General features: G+C 43.8%; 1 protein-coding gene across 2 annotated transcripts in view; it reads right to left on the bottom strand.

Annotated features, from left to right (window-relative positions):
• Positions 1-19,126, bottom strand: part of gpc5b (glypican 5b) — a 77,309-nt gene that overhangs the window by 14,105 nt on the left and 44,078 nt on the right. The window contains exons 7-8 of one of the 2 annotated variants that reach the window (XM_071345381.1): positions 13,706-13,826; positions 1,167-1,302 (exon numbers count right to left, since the gene is read on the bottom strand). In XM_071345381.1, coding sequence (XP_071201482.1) covers positions 1,167-1,302; positions 13,706-13,826 — 257 coding nt within the window. Of the gene's footprint in view, positions 1-1,166; positions 1,303-12,537; positions 12,753-13,705; positions 13,827-19,126 lie in introns of those variants that run through there. The other variant, XM_071345383.1, reaches the window with a different exon arrangement.

The following is a 19,126-nucleotide window of genomic DNA, read 5'->3' as shown; positions in this document are numbered from 1 at the left end:
ACAGCTAATCTCATTTGCAACCTTTACCCTGCTTGTTCACTGCTTTCCCTATTGAAGGGATTTGTAACCACTTGCAAAGATAACCATGTCCACTCATCATTACTCCCACTAGGTGTGTAGCATGCTGCAAACTCCCTTATCCTTCAAATGACTTTGAAAAGATTTTGTCTTCACCAGAAGGTAACAGTCACTATAATAGAAGATTATACTTCATATAGCAATATTCTAGCTTCTCTCTCCCATCTTTCCTGCGCTGTCGCTCTCCTTGCACTTTAAATGCGCCCTGGTTGAGCTGTGTTATGGAGGACTTGAGAAAAAGCTTTTACCGTCCTCTTCTGAAGAGCTCAGGCAGACTGCTGGAGCACAGCAATTACTAGCAGACAGACAAGTGTCATTTACCTGCTCCACAGATCTTAGAGCCACTGACTGAACCAGGGATCAGTGCATATCTCTCCTCTCTCACCTCTCGCTCTCCCCTTGTTCTCTCGCGCTCTTTCTAATGACCTGAATAGAAGAGACTGGGTGAACGAACAATCTGCAATCAGCTTCAAACCTTTTCACCTTTTGACACCTCTATTTTGGTGAAGTTGCTTTCACAAAGCCAGCTCATACAAAGAGAAAGTGTGTTTATGAGTCTGTGTACACAATAATTCACCCTTTGTATTGCAGTAGTGCTGATATACAGCCATGAGCCAGTTCTACCACAAAGCATAGAATAACAATTCAACTTGAAGTAATTGAAAGAAAAAAAATGACGTCCACAAATCAAATCAATCAGTATCCTACACTGAGGATAAACCCACACAAGACACTGGTACTTTTTTTATTGATGTGTTATTTCACTGACAGCTGTTGACAGCCTGTTCTGCTGACCATTTGCATATAGCAGAAGATAACATCATAAGGGGAAAGTATAGATATGGATTAATCTGAGAGGAAATGGCAGCTAACACACCCACAACATACTATATTGTAGTAGACTTGAGACACAGACAGGTTTCAATATTAGTCTCTGACATCTGACACAAGCAGCAGTCTCATCTACAGGGAGTCTGGTTGGCTGAGGTAGGAGAGAGTTAGGGGAGGGAGAGGAGGATCAATAGGCAGATGAGGAAAAGGAGGGGTGAGGGAATAAAAATGAATTAAAGAGGGGGGTTCTGACTCACCGGCAAAGTCTTCCTCTCCAGATCCCTGACATCCGTCCTCATCGTCACACTCTCCGCTTGCCTCTCCTCTCGTCCCACTGCCCGTCTCCACCCACGCCCCCCATTCTGTCGCCCAGCCCATCTGACCCTGCATCTCCTGCAACACACACACACAAACATAAGTCAAAGGTCAATTGGGGTAATCCTGTCTGAAAATAAGCCTCATCAAATTCTGTACTGTTCCACTGTTCAAAACCAAACATGATTTAAATGGACAGACGAATGCTAGAGCACACAATACATACTGGTCTGCTTACAAATCAAATCAATGTTATTTGTCACATGTGCCGAATACAACAGGTGTGCGCCGAATACAACAGGTGTGTGCCGAATACAACAGGTGTAGACCTTACAGTGACAGTTAATATGGACATAACACATGTGCATATACATCCGTAATAAAATTGCCCCTCCCCCCAAAAATGATGTGAAATCAAAAACGGCAATTATAAAATGTCAGCAAACTGGTAGACAATAGACAGAGCAATGATTTTAGCTTAGATGTTCTTCCCTTTCCAGCATTATTACATCTGACTGCAGGCAATGTTGATGAGCCAGTCTTCTGCAACAGAACATTGTGCTTGTCTGCATAATGTGATCTTGCGAACAATGCATTTGACACAAATGAATAAAGTATGAAAAATACACTTGTCCTCTGAATGGGAAGATTCACTTTTTCAGACAGCACAGATCAACGTTACGAAAACAAAATGAGGGGTTTCGTGTTGAACAAAATGTGACGATAAACAACTAGAGCCTAGTGTGCACTGTTCCAAATGTTGGTTCATCTGACAAGTGGGTAACATTTTACTTGACACCCGGTGTCATAACCCTGTCATAACCCTGTCATAACCGATATATTTACACCTGTTGTGACATATTGCATTATTTTATGGCTGGTTATGACACCTACATTAGTGTCAAAACCCAGATTTATTCAAATGAGTTTTCCCTGTCAAGAAGTCTCCATTTAAAAGTTTGTTTCTTAAATCCTTTACAGTCATTTTTTCATCATATTTTAAATAACTTGTAGAAAACACACTTTATTACACTGCCAAGAAGCATTCTGACCATCCTGTGTCACTTTACTTGGACTAAGGAAATACTCTTTATGACACTGTCAAGAAGCATTATGACCATCATAATCATATCAGTCAGATAGGCCTATCACGTACCTATCACAGCAATGTTTTGGGTTAGGGTGAAAACACAATGATTATCGGATCTTCCATACCAACATGCAAGAATGTATTGGTTGAAGAAGTATCAATAGTACTATACTGAACAAAAACTTAAAACGCAACATGTAAAGTTTTGGTCCCATGTTTCATCTCATAAATGTTCCATATGCACAAAAAGCTTATTTCTCTCAAATTTTGGGCACAAATTTGTTTACATCCCTGTTAGTGAGCATTTCTCCTTTGCCAAGATAATCCATCCACGGTGTGGCATAGCAAGAAACAGCATGATCATTACACAGGTTCACCTTGTGCTGGGGACAATAAAAGGCCACTTTAAAATGTGCATTGTTGTCACACACCACAACGCCACAGATGTCTCATGTTTTGAGCGAGCGTGCAATTGGCATGCTGACTGCAATTGGCAATGCTGACCCGCTAACTAGCTAGCCATTTCACATCCGTTACACTCACCCCCCTTTCAACCTCCTCCTTTTCCGCAGCAACCAGTGATCCGGGTCAACAGCATCAATGTAACAGTATAACTTTAAACCGTCCCCTCGCCCCGACCTCGGGCGCGAACCAGGGACCCTCTGCACACATCAACAACGGTCGCCCACGAAGCATCGTTACCCATCGCTCCACAAAGGCCACGGCCCTTGCAGAGCAAGGGGAAATCTACTTAAGTCTCAGAGCAAGTGACGTAACTGATTGAAATGCTAGTAGCGCGTACCCGCTAACTAGCTAGCCATTTCACATCCGTTACACAACCAGCCTCACATGTAACCAAGCCAGCCCAGGACCTCCACAACAGGCTTCTTCACCTGCGGGATCGTCTGAGGGGGGTGGGGGTACTGAGGAGTATTTCTGTCTGTGGGGAAAAACTCATTCTAATTTGTTGAGCCTGGCTCCCCAGTGGGTACACCCCTATCAAGTCATGTGAAATCCATAGATTAGGACTTTATTTATTTATTTTAAATGACTGATTTCCTTTTATGAACTGTAACTCAATAAAATGTTTTAAATTGTTGCATGTTGCATTTATATTTTTGTTCAGTATATATTCTATAGCAAAAAGGGCTCACCATTGATGTTGTCGCCCTTGGGGTTGTTACTATAGCAGATGATTTTGTTGCCCTTGGAGCTGTTACTATAGCAGAAGATGTTTCTGCCCTTGAGGCTGTTACTATAGCAGATGATGTTTCTGCCCTTGGGGCTGTTACTATAGCAGAAGATGTTTCTGCCCTTGGGGCTGTTACTATAGCAGATGATGTTTCTGCCCTTGGGGCTGTTACTATAGCAGAAAATGTTTCTGCCCTTGAGGCTGTTACTATAGCAGAAGATGTTTCTGCCCTTGGGGCTGTTACTATAGCAGATGATGTTTCTGCCCTTGGGGCTGTTACTATAGCAGAAGATGTTTCTGCCCTTGAGGCTGTTACTATAGCAGATGATGTTTCTGCCCTTGGGGCTGTTACTATAGCAGAATATGTTTCTGCCCTTGGGGCTGTTACTATAGCAGATTATGTTTCTGCCCTTGGGGCTGTTACTATAGCAGATGATGTTTCTGCCCTTGGGGCTGTTACTATAGCAGATGATTTTGTTGCCCTTGGGGCTGTTACTATAGCAGATGATTTTGTTGCCCTTGGGGCTGTTACTATAGCAGAAGATGTTTCTGCCCTTGGAGCTGTTACTATAGCAGAAGATGTTTCTGCCCTTGGGGCTGTTACTATAGCAGATGATTTTGTTGCCCTTGGGGCTGTTACTATAGGAGATGATGTTTCTGCCCTTGGAGCTGTTACTATAGCAGAAGATGTTTCTGCCCTTGGGGCTGTTACTATAGCAGATGATGTTTCTGCCCTTGGGGCTGTTACTATAGCAGATGATGTTTCTGCCCTTGGAGCTGTTACTATAGCAGAAGATGTTTCTGCCCTTGGGGCTGTTACTATAGCAGATTATGTTTCTGCCCTTGGAGCTGTTACTATAGCAGAAGATGTTTCTGCCCTTGGGGCTGTTACTATAGCAGATGATGTTTCTGCCCTTGGAGCTGTTACTATAGCAGATGATGTTTCTGCCCTTGGAGCTGTTACTATAGCAGAAGATGTTTCTGCCCTTGGAGCTGTTACTATAGCAGATGATGTTTCTGCCCTTGGGGCTGTTACTATAGCAGATGATGTTTCTGCCCTTGGAGCTGTTACTATAGCAGATGATTTTGTTGCCCTTGGGGCTGTTACTATAGCAGCTGATGTTTCTGCCCTTGGGGCTGTTACTATAGCAGATGATTTTGTTGCCCTTGGGGCTGTTACTATAGCAGATGATGTTTCTGCCCTTGGAGCTGTTACTATAGCAGAAGATGTTTCTGCCCGTGGGGCTGTTACTATAGCAGATGATGTTTCTGCCCTTGGAGCTGTTACTATAGCAGATGATTTTGTTGCCCTTGGGGCTGTTACTATAGCAGAAGATGTTTCTGCCCTTGGAGCTGTTACTATAGCAGATGATGTTTCTGCCCTTGGAGCTGTTACTATAGCAGAAGATGTTTCTGCCCTTGGAGCTGTTACTATAGCAGAAGATGTTTCTGCCCTTGGAGCTGTTACTATAGCAGATGATGTTTCTGCCCTTGGAGCTGTTACTATAGCAGAAGATGTTTCTGCCCTTGGAGCTGTTACTATAGCAGATGATGTTTCTGCCCTTGGAGCTGTTACTATAGCAGATGATGTTTCTGCCCTTGGGGCTGTTACTATAGCAGAAGATGTTTCTGCCCTTGGGGCTGTTACTATAGCAGAAGATGTTTCTGCCCTTGGGGCTGTTACTATAGCAGAAGATGTTTCTGCCCTTGGAGCTGTTACTATAGCAGATGATGTTTCTGCCCTTGGAGCTGTTACTATAGCAGATGATTTTGTTGCCCTTGGAGCTGTTACTATAGCAGATGATGTTTCTGCCCTTGGAGCTGTTACTATAGCAGAAGATGTTTCTGCCCTTGGGGCTGTTACTACAGCAGATGATGTTTCTGCCCTTGGAGCTGTTACTATAGCAGAAGATGTTTCTGCCCTTGGAGCTGTTACTATAGCAGAAGATGTTTCTGCCCTTGGGGCTGTTACTATAGCAGATGATGTTTCTGCCCTTGGGGCTGTTACTATAGCAGATGATGTTTCTGCCCTTGGAGCTGTTACTATAGCAGAAGATGTTTCTGCCCTTGGAGCTGTTACTATAGCAGATGATGTTTCTGCCCTTGGGGCTGTTACTATAGCAGAAGATGTTTCTGCCCTTGGGGCTGTTACTATAGCAGATTATTTTGTTGCCCTTGGAGCTGTTACTATAGCAGAAGATGTTTCTGCCCTTGGAGCTGTTACTATAGCAGATGATGTTTCTGCCCTTGGAGCTGTTACTATAGCAGATGATTTTGTTGCCCTTGGGGCTGTTACTATAGCAGATGATGTTTCTGCCCTTGGGGCTGTTACTATAGCAGATGATGTTTCTGCCCTTGGAGCTGTTACTATAGCAGATGATGTTTCTGCCCTTGGAGCTGTTACTATAGCAGATGATGTTTCTGCCCTTGGAGCTGTTACTATAGCAGATGATGTTTCTGCCCTTGGAGCTGTTACTATAGCAGATGATGTTTCTGCCCTTGGGGCTGTTACTATAGCAGATGATGTTTCTGCCCTTGGAGCTGTTACTATAGCAGAAGATGTTTCTGCCCTTGGGGCTGTTACTATAGCAGATGATGTTTCTGCCCTTGGAGCTGTTACTATAGCAGATGATGTTTCTGCCCTTGGAGCTGTTACTATAGCAGAAGATGTTTCTGCCCTTGGGGCTGTTACTATAGCAGAAGATGTTTCTGCCCTTGGGGCTGTTACTATAGCAGATGATGTTTCTGCCCTTGGGGCTGTTACTATAGCAGATGATGTTTCTGCCCTTGGAGCTGTTACTATAGCAGATGATGTTTCTGCCCTTGGAGCTGTTACTATAGCAGAAGATGTTTCTGCCCTTGGGGCTGTTACTATAGCAGATGATTTTGTTGCCCTTGGAGCTGTTACTATAGCAGATGATTTTGTTGCCCTTGGAGCTGTTACTATAGCAGATGATGTTTCTGCCCTTGGAGCTGTTACTATAGCAGAAGATGTTTCTGCCCTTGGGGCTGTTACTATAGCAGAAGATGTTTCTGCCCTTGGGGCTGTTACTATAGCAGATGATGTTTCTGCCCTTGGGGCTGTTACTATAGCAGAAGATGTTTCTGCCCTTGGAGCTGTTACTATAGCAGAAGATGTTTCTGCCCTTGGAGCTGTTACTATAGCAGATGATGTTTCTGCCCTTGGGGCTGTTACTATAGCAGAAGATGTTTCTGCCCTTGGAGCTGTTACTATAGCAGATGATGTTTCTGCCCTTGGAGCTGTTACTATAGCAGATGATGTTTCTGCCCTTGGGGCTGTTACTATAGCAGAAGATGTTTCTGCCCTTGGGGCTGTTACTATAGCAGATGATGTTTCTGCCCTTGGGGCTGTTACTATAGCAGATGATTTTGTTGCCCGTGGGGCTGTTACTATAGCAGATGATGTTTCTGCCCTTGGGGCTGTTACTATAGCAGATGATGTTTCTGCCCTTGGGGCTGTTACTATAGCAGATGATGTTTCTGCCCTTGGAGCTGTTACTATAGCAGAAGATGTTTCTGCCCTTGGGGCTGTTACTATAGCAGATGATGTTTCTGCCCTTGGGGCTGTTACTATAGCAGAAGATGTTTCTGCCCTTGGGGCTGTTACTATAGCAGATGATTTTGTTGCCCGTGGGGCTGTTACTATAGCAGATGATGTTTCTGCCCTTGGGGCTGTTACTATAGCAGAAGATGTTTCTGCCCTTGGGGCTGTTACTATAGCAGAAGATGTTTCTGCCCTTGGAGCTGTTACTATAGCAGATGATGTTTCTGCCCTTGGAGCTGTTACTATAGCAGATGATTTTGTTGCCCGTGGGGCTGTTACTATAGCAGATTATGTTTCTGCCCTTGGGGCTGTTACTATAGCAGATGATTTTGTTGCCCGTGGGGCTGTTACTATAGCAGATGATGTTTCTGCCCTTGGGGCTGTTACTATAGCAGATGATGTTTCTGCCCTTGGGGCTGTTACTATAGCAGATGATTTTGTTGCCCGTGGGGCTGTTACTATAGCAGATGATGTTTCTGCCCTTGGGGCTGTTACTATAGCAGATGATGTTTCTGCCCTTGGGGCTGTTACTATAGCAGATGATTTTGTTGCCCTTGGGGCTGTTACTATAGCAGATGATTTTGTTGCCCTTGGGGCTGTTACTATAGCAGATGATTTTGTTGCCCTTGGGGCTGTTACTATAGCAGATGATTTTGTTGCCCTTGGGGCTGTTACTATAGCAGAAGAGCAGATGATTTTGTTGCCCTTGGGGCTGCTACTATAGCAGATGATTTTGTTGCCCTTGGGGCTGTTACTATAGCAGATGATTTTGTTGCCCTTGGGGCTGTTACTATAGCAGATGATTTTGTTGCCCTTGGGGCTGTTACTATAGCAGATGATTTTGTTGCCCTCGGGGCTGTTACTATAGCAGATGATGTTTCTGCCCTTGGGGCTGTTACTATAGCAGATGATTTTGTTGCCCTTGGGGCTGTTACTATAGCAGAAGAGCAGATGATTTTGTTGCCCTTGGGGCTGTTACTATAGCAGATGATTTTGTTGCCCTTGGGGCTGTTACTATAGCAGATGATTGTGTTGCCCTTGGGGCTGTTACTATAGCAGATGATGTTTCTGCCCTTGGGGCTGTTACTATAGCAGAAGATCAGATGATTTTGTTGCCCTTGGGGCTGTTACTATAGCAGAAGAGCAGATGATTTTGTTGCACATGGGGGGACGACACAACACCTTTTGGTACTGCCCAAATGTCACCAACAGACTAGTCTCTCCAATCTGATATGCTTTAAAACTAAAAACTAATGCTGTTGGTTCAATATAAATATTATTTTGGAATCACATACTGTACAGTAGGCTGATTTCATAAGAGTGCTTTGCATTTCCCATTTCCCATGGTCTACAGTCCACTGACTCAGGGTTTCCCAAACTCGGTCCTGGGGCCCATCCTTTGTGCAATTTTTATCCTTCATTCTAGCGCTACACAGCTGATTCAAATAATCAAAGCTTGATGATGCGGTGTAGTTATTTGGTAAGAATTGTGCACCCAGAGGTGGCCCCAGGACAGAGTTTGGGAAACCATGCACTAACTCAAGGTCCAATCTTACTGATTGATGATTACATCACACATGTAAGTGATTAGGGGCCAATTCATGTATCTCAAAGTATTCAAGTGGATGTAATTATTTGTTCTTCATTGTGTACCAAACTAAACCCTGGTCCTCCCTGCCCCCTCCTCTGCCCCCCCAGAGTTCCACTACATTGAGACCCTGTGAGGTGCTATAAGCACATTGACCTTGCGTAACATAATTACATTTCCACAAATTAAAAGTTTAATTTAATAGCCTTATTCATGAGTTCACGGAGAAAAGCAATTGGCTGCAGTTAACGTTGTATGGAGAGATGGCTAGTTTGCGGATCATAAGGGCAAGAAGTGAAGGAGTTGAAAAAAGAAAATTAAAATTTCCCCGGCTGTGACATTGGCCTAATCAACTCAGAGGGCTCTCCTATTATCAATGGCATTAAACCAATTAAATGTTGTGTAAGAGAGGAACCATGGCAACGTAGCTGCGACTGATTGGCCTCTACCTATGTGGCTACATGTATTTTTTCCACTGACTGACATGTTCCAGGTGATTGTCTTTTTTAAACAATACATTTAATTGCACTGCTCTGTTAGAAATCACACAGAAAATCTCAAATGTGAGCTTTCTTATAGAGTCCTTGAAAGTGTCTGGGAAACACAAAAGACTTCGATTAAAAACAAGATGGGAAAAAAACACTGGATCTCTTCAGGCAGTCTGAACATCTATTCAACGAGCCACACAGTAACCCAGAGACAATGAAAAACATATATACCAGCATGGCAACAGCTCAGATACCACATCAGATACTTGATTTGTTCTATACTATTGTCCCACCATATGACACCACCTCCCACTGACTGACAAACACTTGTGTCATTGCAATGATATAGGCCTTCAAATTCCTTATCCAATCACACCTAGCTTTACCTATTTATTCTTCCCTTTTCTATTACATGTATATTTCTCTTTGTCCCTTAATTTGTGCTCTTTTTCTCTAGTTTTCTCCAAATCTACCTCTCTCCAGATCCTCCTCTTCTGGTTGTATTCTAATGTTTAATTTTTTTGTTTATTATTTTACCCCCTTTTCTCCCCAATTGGTTATTACAGTCTTGTCCCATCGCTGCAACTCTCGTACGGATTCGGGAGAGGCGAAGGTCGAGAGCCGTGCGTCCTCCGAAACACGACACAACCAAGCCGCACTGCTTCTTGACACAATGCCTGCTTAACCCGGTAGCCAGCCACACCAATGTGTCGGAGGAAACACCGTACACCTGGCGACTGTGTCAGCGTGCATGCGCCCGGCCCGCCACAGGAGTCACTAGAACGCGATGGGACAAGGACATCCCTGTCGGCCAGACCCTCCCCTAACCCAGACGACGCTGGGCCAATTGTGCACCGCCCCATGGGTCTCCTGGTCGCGGCCGGCTGTGACAGAGCCTGGACTTGAACCAGGATCTCTAGTTGCACAGCTAGCACTGTGATGCAGTGGCTTAGACCACTGTGCCACTTGGGGGGCCCACATTGTATTCTAATGTTTCATGTTTAGTTGCATGACAGCATCCCAATCCCACTCTCCTTGCCCTTAATTGCCCTCGTTGTGTATGTGTGTGTGTGTGTGTGTGTGTGTGTGTGTGTGTGTGTGTGTGTGTGTGTGTGTGTGTGTGTGTGTGTGTGTGTGTGTGTGTGTGTGTGTGTGTGTGTGTGTGTGTGTGTGTGTGTGTGTGTGTGTGTGTGTGTGTGTGTGTGTGTGTGTGTGTGTGTGTGTGTTACTATCATCGTAGGTACCGGAAACCCCTGAAAGTGTGTGAGAGAGTGAGAGTGAGAGAGCCTGCATGTGTGATCATTCACATCTGTGTGTGTGTGTCAGGAGAACATTAAGCCTTTACAGTGCCATGAATTGACTTCCTGTGTCTGTGATTGCTTCTTAATGAGCTTTTTTGCAGGATTGATGCTATTCATAAAAAACTGTGTTAGCTCATTGAAACCTCTGTTAGTCTTTTCATGAAGAATGACAGAAAAAAGCTCTCTTTACAACCATCCTAGAGGGACTCAACAAACCTAGCGGTGGGGGATTTTCTTATACCTTAATGTATTTGTGTGAGCGTGTGTGGTGGCCGGTTCTCTTATGGTGCTAGTCAAGGCTCATGGGTATTGAAGTAACATTTAAAACAGGCAAAACATGACATATTGTCATGCACAGAAATAAATCCCCAATAATTCTTAACATTACTCAAATCTGATTTATAAATCATTTATTATGAGAAAACCTACAGGGCACTGGCAGCATGCACACTACTCAATCGTAGAAGATAAATCTCGTGCATAAATTAGCATAGAAAAAAAGAGTATTGAGCCTCAACCTCCTTTTGCTGAGGATGCTTTTCCATGATGCTAATTCCACATGATTAAATGACCGAACAACTGGGATAAACAGTCAAGAACAGATTATAACTACATCATTTTTTCTGCTCTGTTTTGCTAAGCTCTCTCCTCTTTCTTTCGCTCTCTCTCATCCTTTCTCTCTCTCTCTCTACATGTTGTCATCTCAGGATCTTACACTGTACTGTGATGGACACATTGCTAGGCCAACATAATATTTTAATACCGATGTTGCAATGTTGTGAAAACCTATAGTGTATTTCCTGTAATAGTCAGAACTTTCTGGTTCAGACTGGGTCAAAAGGAAACCAAAGAAATGTCAGCCAGATCGGGCCTCAGCCTCAACCTCACCAAAGCAGCTATCACATCAAATAAAGCCAGGCTTTCTGAAATCCGGTGAGGATTTTCTATTATTTCACAGTGGAGGAAATTTGAAATAAACTCAGAAAAGAAAGATGAATGCCTTCCTCAGGAAATCAAATGAAATCATTCTTTGTGGTTGAAGATTCCTCCCTTTCAAATGAACATTGGTACAAAATCACACACTGGGATAAATCTAACAACCTATATCTTATCTCTTACGTGTGAGATGTTCATTATAGAGGTGAGCAGGGTCCCAGTCAGGGTTAGAAAAACAAGCACACTGACAATATGGCTGTGAACGTTGTGAACATTCTCTCTCCCCTTAGGTAGAGTGGCCATAAAACACATGTAATCCTGTAAATCCCTGTTCTTTCTCACATTGAGCTCTTAGTCACCCCAAAGTGCTTACATTGACTCCTCAGGTTTCTACTCCCCTCCCCACCTCTCTGATAGACTTTCCCAGCCTCTGGCTGCTTTGAACCGACAGGCTGCTCTGTTCGGGCCACAGAAACTAACTCAGCCACGTCTGCTTTTAATGGAGTAATAAGAGACAGAAGTGAAATGGCTCCCAGAGGGCCAGATGAGCTGTGTGCCTCTCCTCTCTCTCTCCTCGATCCCCTACCAGAAACAGCTGCAACAATGGGTTTGGCCACCAAGAATCCCTTTTTTAGCACCCCGGCTATCGCCCCGCTAACAGCCGATATGATCACTTATTGCTTTAGGCTGGGGTGATAACAGGGGAAATCCTCACTCTCACACCAAGCATGGAAGACAGTCTGATCTGATGGCTTTACAGGGCATACTCTGCTTTAAAATGGCTCCAGATAACATATATAAACAATTGTCTCAACCAGAAAATTGTAATTTAAGACTGAATAAAGTTGGCTAAAGATTAAAATATGAATCTGTATAACACTGACCCATTTTAGATGAAGAGAAGTTATTTTGGGCACACACTGTTAGGACACTTCTAGCAAAGCAAGACAACACCAGAACTCCAGTGAAAGACCAGACAACAGCTAAAGAGAGAAAGAAAAACTGACAGAGTAGACAGAGAAATATAGTAGCAGAGAGTGAGAGTGACAGAGAGAGACAGTGGGTGGAGTGTCGGGGTGAGACCACCACAGCACAACAGGACTCAGCGGGCCTAGTAGCCTTTCAGCTCCACAAAGGTCAGAACAGAGCTCCTCGCAGCCCAGCCAGGCAGGGAGGGACTGTTCCCTGAGAGTCTCTGCAGTCTGCACAAAGCCTCTCAGGAGAGTCTGAGGGGGAAAATAGCTTTGGCTTCTCGTTGAGGGAACGTTCAGGTTAAACAACATTTACATGACAAAAGTCTGACTTCAATGCGTCTCCTCTGAATCTGCTGACCTGTTGAATTGCTCCACCATTCCTGAGGTTGAAGACCTGAAAAAAGACTCACTGTTAGTCTGTAAGTGTGTCTACCTGGTATGTGTGGAATGAGGCAGCAGATTGAAGGACCCACCTCCAGTTCTAAGCACACACCTGGCATCTTATCTTGGCCTAAAGTGCAAGTAGCTAACTAAAACATTATTTAAGCTCTTAGACTTGGAGGTGTAGGGAGTGACAGAAGGCGGTGGCCTGGAAACTAATTATGAAACCGACATACTGCAACTCCTAGGCAATGTCTGTCCTCCCATTGCCGGGGGCCAGATTTCCCCAGCTGTGAAATCGCTGGCACTTCCGTGGGCACCCAGCCATTAAGAGCACTGGGTTCGCATCTATCAGAGGGACAGGGCTGTTTGCTCAAATCCTCCAAGACACCACCAATTACCACACTCACATACACCAGGGGAGGGGGGAGGGGGGGAGGAGGCTGGGACCAGACAGGATTAGAATATAAAACATACAGTACACTGTGTGACCCATCCTTCCTGCCTCGATGACCCCGCAGGCTCCTCCTCCATGATGCTTTGCATTGAGCTCCTTTATCTATGATGCATCAGTGGGTTATTGTATTCCATTCTCATAGTGAATGTCCCAGTGAATGCCTGAGCAGTAGAGGGGCTGATTTAATATCTAAGTATCTGTGATGGGTCCACCAGGGCAGTTTAGTCAGATTTGTCTGGCATATCCACATGTCTGTAAGCTGGCTGGCTGGCTGTTCCTCTCTCTCAGGCCTCCAGAGACCCACGTCTGAATCAACTCCAATGGCGTGGTTTGTACCGAACGCCAAGCAATAAAAGACACAAATCTAGGCCATTTACCACAACTGGTGGGAACAGCAACTAAGTGGAAAGGATGTGTCAGAATAGTATGTGACTGACATGTTGATGTCATCAGTGGTCATGTTTACAGTCAGATTTAAGTGAAGAAGGAACAGTGGCAATGAGACGTACCTGTTTGAACTGTTCTAGTTTGTCTCTAGCTGCCACTAGGATGGGGTCAATGCTGCGGACCTTAATCTCTGGGTTGTTTTTCTGGGCATGAAGGCCGTTTCCTACAACACGGCCCACATAACTGAGGAGAGAAGAGCGAGAGAGAATGGAGAGTTTAATACAAACAGTTTCTGTAGCACAATGACTTGTGAATATTGATATATTGCTGATGAAAGTAACACATGAAAGTATTTGTGTGCACATGTAATGACAGAGTAAACCTTTTAAATTTCGTGTCTGAATAGCCTAGTTCCTTAGCCATTCATAACAATGGCAAATATTTATTCTCAGCACCATGGTCTGCATGTCGTGAGACCTGTCCCACCCCACACACCACACCACACCACACCACACCACACAGACAGCCATTCCCCTAGCCCAGGGCTCTCCAACCCTGGTCCTGGAGAGCTACAGTCTTGTAGGTTTTCACTCCAACCCTAATTTAGCATACCAGATTCTAATAATTAGCTGGTTGATAAAGTGAACTGGGCTACAACTGGGGTTGGTAGTGCTCCAGGAACAGGGTTGGAGAGCCCTGCCCTAGCCTGATATAAAGTGATTAACTATGCCCTTTTTAACATAAATTTTTCTTTCATCATAAGAATTGCGGGGCATATGAGCTGTGTGATTCAGCCTCAGAGCCCAGCTCTTCCTTGAAGCTGGCCTGGAGTGGTGAGTTGTGCTGTCTGACCCAGCCAGGCCGCCACTGGGATCAATGGAGTTTAGACGGCCTTCCTCACTGACATAAATGATTCATTAGGAAGTCAAACAGCTGGAGCGGATTGGTGAAATCCAGGTATTGAGCGACCTCACAGCCAGCGATGGGAGAGGAGAGGAAAGGGCAGATGGCTGTTTATCAGGAATAATGAGAGGAGAGGAGGATAGGAGGAGACCAGTAGCCTCCTCATTACAGCCCAGTGTCAGGGTAAACACGTCAGATGCAGACACACTGCAGGACTCGGTAATGAAGCATTTGCATTTTTGTGATTCCACTAATTACGACAAGGAGGGGGTGAGATGAGACACAACAAAGGACACAGTGTCAACCATAGTGATCGAAGAGTCTGGGGTGCATCTCTCTCTCATCTCTCTTATCCATTTCTCTCTTTCATGTATATTTTTTGTGCCACCTCTTCATCTCCGTAGAGGAGGGACAATGGTTGAGTTAATCAGAGGGTATTGTGAGCGGTAGTTACAGTAAAATCCTTTGTATCTGCTTGTCTCAGCAATTCAGTTGATCAATAGGTCAAGTTAAAGATGTTAAATTGGTTAAGATACTGAATTAGATTGACCCTAGATGACCTATTGGAGTCCTATTGAAGGCCATCTGGGGTCAATCTCAAAATTCTATTGAGAAGCTTAAACATAGCTTTCAAAACCACAAGATAGAAAGACTGACAGAGAGAGACAGTGAGGGAGAGAGAGAGAGAGAGAGAGAGAGAGAGACTGACTAAGGTCAGGGGCAGACTGTGAAGGTCTAATGCACCACAGAACAGGCTTTTTCCACAGAACAGATTAGAGCCTCTGTAGAGGGAGAGGTGGATGGATGGATGGATGGATAAGTAGGGCGAAGCAGCTCTGACAGAGCAGACCCTTGTCCCTAACTCCCTGAGCTACCCCAGGAAGTTTGGAGGAGAACACAGTCATCACCACAATCTCAAATCCCAAAATATAGAACACATAATACACACACAAAATACACTCATACACAATCATACGGGTACACACCCACCCACACATGCATGCACTCACACACATTGGAGAGAGAGCGAGCCTGGAGCCACACATGGGATTTCCTTACTGGAGAGAACTCTGGGGCTAGGAGGTAACAGAGATTCCTCCTGCAGCAGTCCGAGATGTCAAAGCGCAGGTGTTTCACGGCTAACGAATCCAGCCAAGAGCATTGTGGAGCTCCAGAGGCCACACCTACATGCCCTCCGCTGCTGCTGCAGCCCCCAGACTACAACAATGATGTATAACATAAACCCTGAACCTGACATGATATAGACACATGGACATTCCAGAGAGATGATCCATTGGATTGTTGATCATCTAATGTGAGTGTGTTCCATGAGAACCACTATTGTGAGGTCAATTCACCTCAACCACTGTAGAAAACAAATCGATTGCAGGGTTAACATTACAAGTGTGTTGCCAGGAAAGTGAAGGCCTATTTTTCAAAAACATGTATTTTTCAATTTTGATGTTCAGTATATAAAATACTGCTGTCACAACAGTGTTATCAGTGGATAGTCTGAAGATATGTGTATATACATCTGCTATCCCTCAGGGCATCCAGCCTAGCCTCAGAGAATGGCAATGAGAGAAACACAGGCAAAGCACGCTAACATCGTAATAACATCAGCAGTTCCGCATTAACACTGTCCCTGCAACCAGTTTAATGGTGCATGTTTGTGTGAGGTGGATCAAACTGGGGGTAATCAGAAAGCGCCACAGGAGTGACGTGCTGCATGTGACTGTAAATAAATTAATACAATCTGAGCCAGCCTCCACATAGTGTCGAGGATGAACTCTGACCCCTGTCTCACTGGGTCTATCTGCCTACCTACTGCTGGAGAATTCATTATAGTAGGCCTATCTGCTGCTTCAATAACAAGCTAGTACAGGCAGCCACAGATAGCAGGTAGAACCAGTGGTGCGTATTCATGGAAGCCAACGGAAGCCAGGCTTCCCCAAAAATGTAAAAAATTATCTATATAATATTAATTTTCTCTTTTGTCTATCCTTGTTTCATAATGTTCCTTCAATTTGCAAGAGGCTGAATGTAACTCACCGGAGAAAGCATCCAAGTGAGGGAAACAGCGCCCCTCTGTCTCTGTATGTGTAGGCCATCTATCTGATGCTGTCTGGTCAGAGAGAGTATGACATTGTTGCCGACCCTATCGTTGAATGCAAGGGAAGCCAGTGAGCATTTGGCCTCACTTGATAAAAAAAAGTATAAAATAATAGCCAATCAGCGTTGAATCGTCCTGGTGCACTAAAAAAAAAGTGTCAAGGGAAGCCAGTTTGGATTTGGCTTCCCTCCAATCACATCACATCGAGAGCAATACGTCATTGACAGAAAGAACTTAAATTGTTGCATCTCGTTACGTTGTTGTCCTCCGGTGCCTAACTAGTTAGCAAAAATTGGCCCTTTCCTAAATTAACCATGGATGGAAATAGGGATTTGGACTTGTGGTTTTACTTAATTCTCCGTACTGGCCAATGATTATAACGGCGATTCTGATTCAAAAATAAATTCATACATTGTGCCCCTGGACTGAGAGGGTGGAAAGCCTTCCCAGAAGCATGGATGCTGTTATAGTAGCTGTGCTGCCATCCTGTTAACAGATTATTTTATTACAATGGTTAAGATGGATTTTCATTGTGTTCCATGGTGTTATTTGCCCCCTAGTGGAGCTTTCTGGTACTTAGAATGTACGCAAACAGGAAGTAGAGAATTCGTTCTGCACGCATAGAAGCAGCTAAAAACAACGCTACGGTGCAGGTCTTTCAGTGTAGTTATTTCTTGTCACGCTTCAGCCTTGGAAAATATTTGTTTGTAAGTTCGATTCAAGCATTTAGCTAATGATGATAATCTTGTTATTGATAGAGTTTCTTACATATCAATGTTGGTTGCATTTACTCACACAAATTGCAATGCCTTTCATGTATGATGTTAGCTGTATTACTTTGCTCGTGCGTCATGCAAACGAATTGTAAAATATACAATACTGTAGTTTTGTTACCGATTCTAGTGTAATATGCTTTGTTATTCTACATAGATGGTTGTACATTATTAGAGTAATGAAAGGAGTTAGTCAATTACCATATGAGTAACAATTAGCTATATGGTTTGGCATCATGCCAGATGCATGGTACCTTAGCACGTGCTTTGTATTCATGCAACTTCAAATGTATAATGTACAGCTACAGTATGTCGGTCTGAATTGAATACTAAAGTATATTCTTTTCTGTATTTTGCAGTTTTACAACATAAACGTTTTCAATATATTCATTCAAGAAAAGTCACGCCTTGGGAGTTTTATTGAAGATTTAGTTGTTAGCTATCTGTCTAGTTTTGCATGGGAACGCAACTCAAGGGCAGAATAGTAGCAAAGGGGAGACCAACTCCGTATTGATTTTGGAATGAGATGTTCGACGGGCAGGTGTCCACATACATAAGGTTGTAATATGGCATTTTGGGAGGCTTGGCTTCCCCAGTGATTTTACCCATGCAACGCTACTGGGTAGGACTACCACTGTTCATTTTCTTTGGGGACATAATGAATTCTAAATCCAAGGCAGTATGACGACACACGCACACACACACACACACACACACACACACACACTCACACACACACATAGCAGCTAAACCATGCATCATAGCCTGACCCAGAACCCAGTTAATGAGGATTTATTCCCGTCACTGCTCAACATGGCCACAATACTTAACATAATGTTTAACCATTACACTGTATTTTTCTCTGGTCTCTATTTATCTTTAGGGGGCTGTGAATATTCATAGTCATTATGAGGGATTCATCTAATGGTCATTCAACTACAAAGACGACCACAAAGGGCCTCCATTAACTAGTTTCCAAAGCCAGGGGGAGTTGATGGGATGTTCTCTGTTGTGGTTGCTGTGGGTGGTTGGGTGGTGACGACGGACCCATAGGTCTGTGGATGGGTACCAACTACACTGGGAGCCCATTAGGGGCACATGCGACTTTAATCAGGCTCTCTGATTGGTTCAACTCTATTCTAACACATCCTGCCAATTGTTCTTATGCACACCATAGTAATTTATAGGATCTCTGTGTGATGCACACTCACTGAATCACATTGGGAGAATCCTGAATATTATGCATGTGCCTGGACATGTACTCAATAAAAAACAACCACATATTGTGAGTAAATATGATCATGAATATGATCGTGTGCTCATTATATCGACTATACTGAAGTATTGACCCACTGCACTAAAATCCAATACCATACACAGAGTACAATGACTATGACTATGCACAATGACTATGCTAAACACATATAGTATACTGTAGTGAAAATGAGAATACTGAACAAAGCTTAGAGAGAGAGAGAGGGGCTGTTTTGTCACAGTAATTAGTGACCAAGTCAATTAGCCAGGATCTGTTTGCATCTGGGTTGTTAACCAATCAAATGAATCAGCCCATAAAGAGACACAGAGACAAATGTTTATCCTAAAAAGCCAATGGCTCCCCAAGACCAGCTGACGTTCCCACACATCTCTTCTCTCTCCTCTGAAAACTACACACATACATTATGGTATAGGTCCAGCTGCAATTTATAATATATATATTATATTCCTAGATTACACACTAGGCTATACTAACTGCT

Source organism: Salvelinus alpinus, chromosome 16 (genome assembly GCF_045679555.1).
Source record: "Salvelinus alpinus chromosome 16, SLU_Salpinus.1, whole genome shotgun sequence".
Classification (NCBI taxonomy): Eukaryota; Metazoa; Chordata; class Actinopteri; order Salmoniformes; family Salmonidae; genus Salvelinus; species Salvelinus alpinus.
Note: the sequence above shows the minus strand (reverse complement) of the source record. Positions and strands in the feature narration are given on the sequence as shown.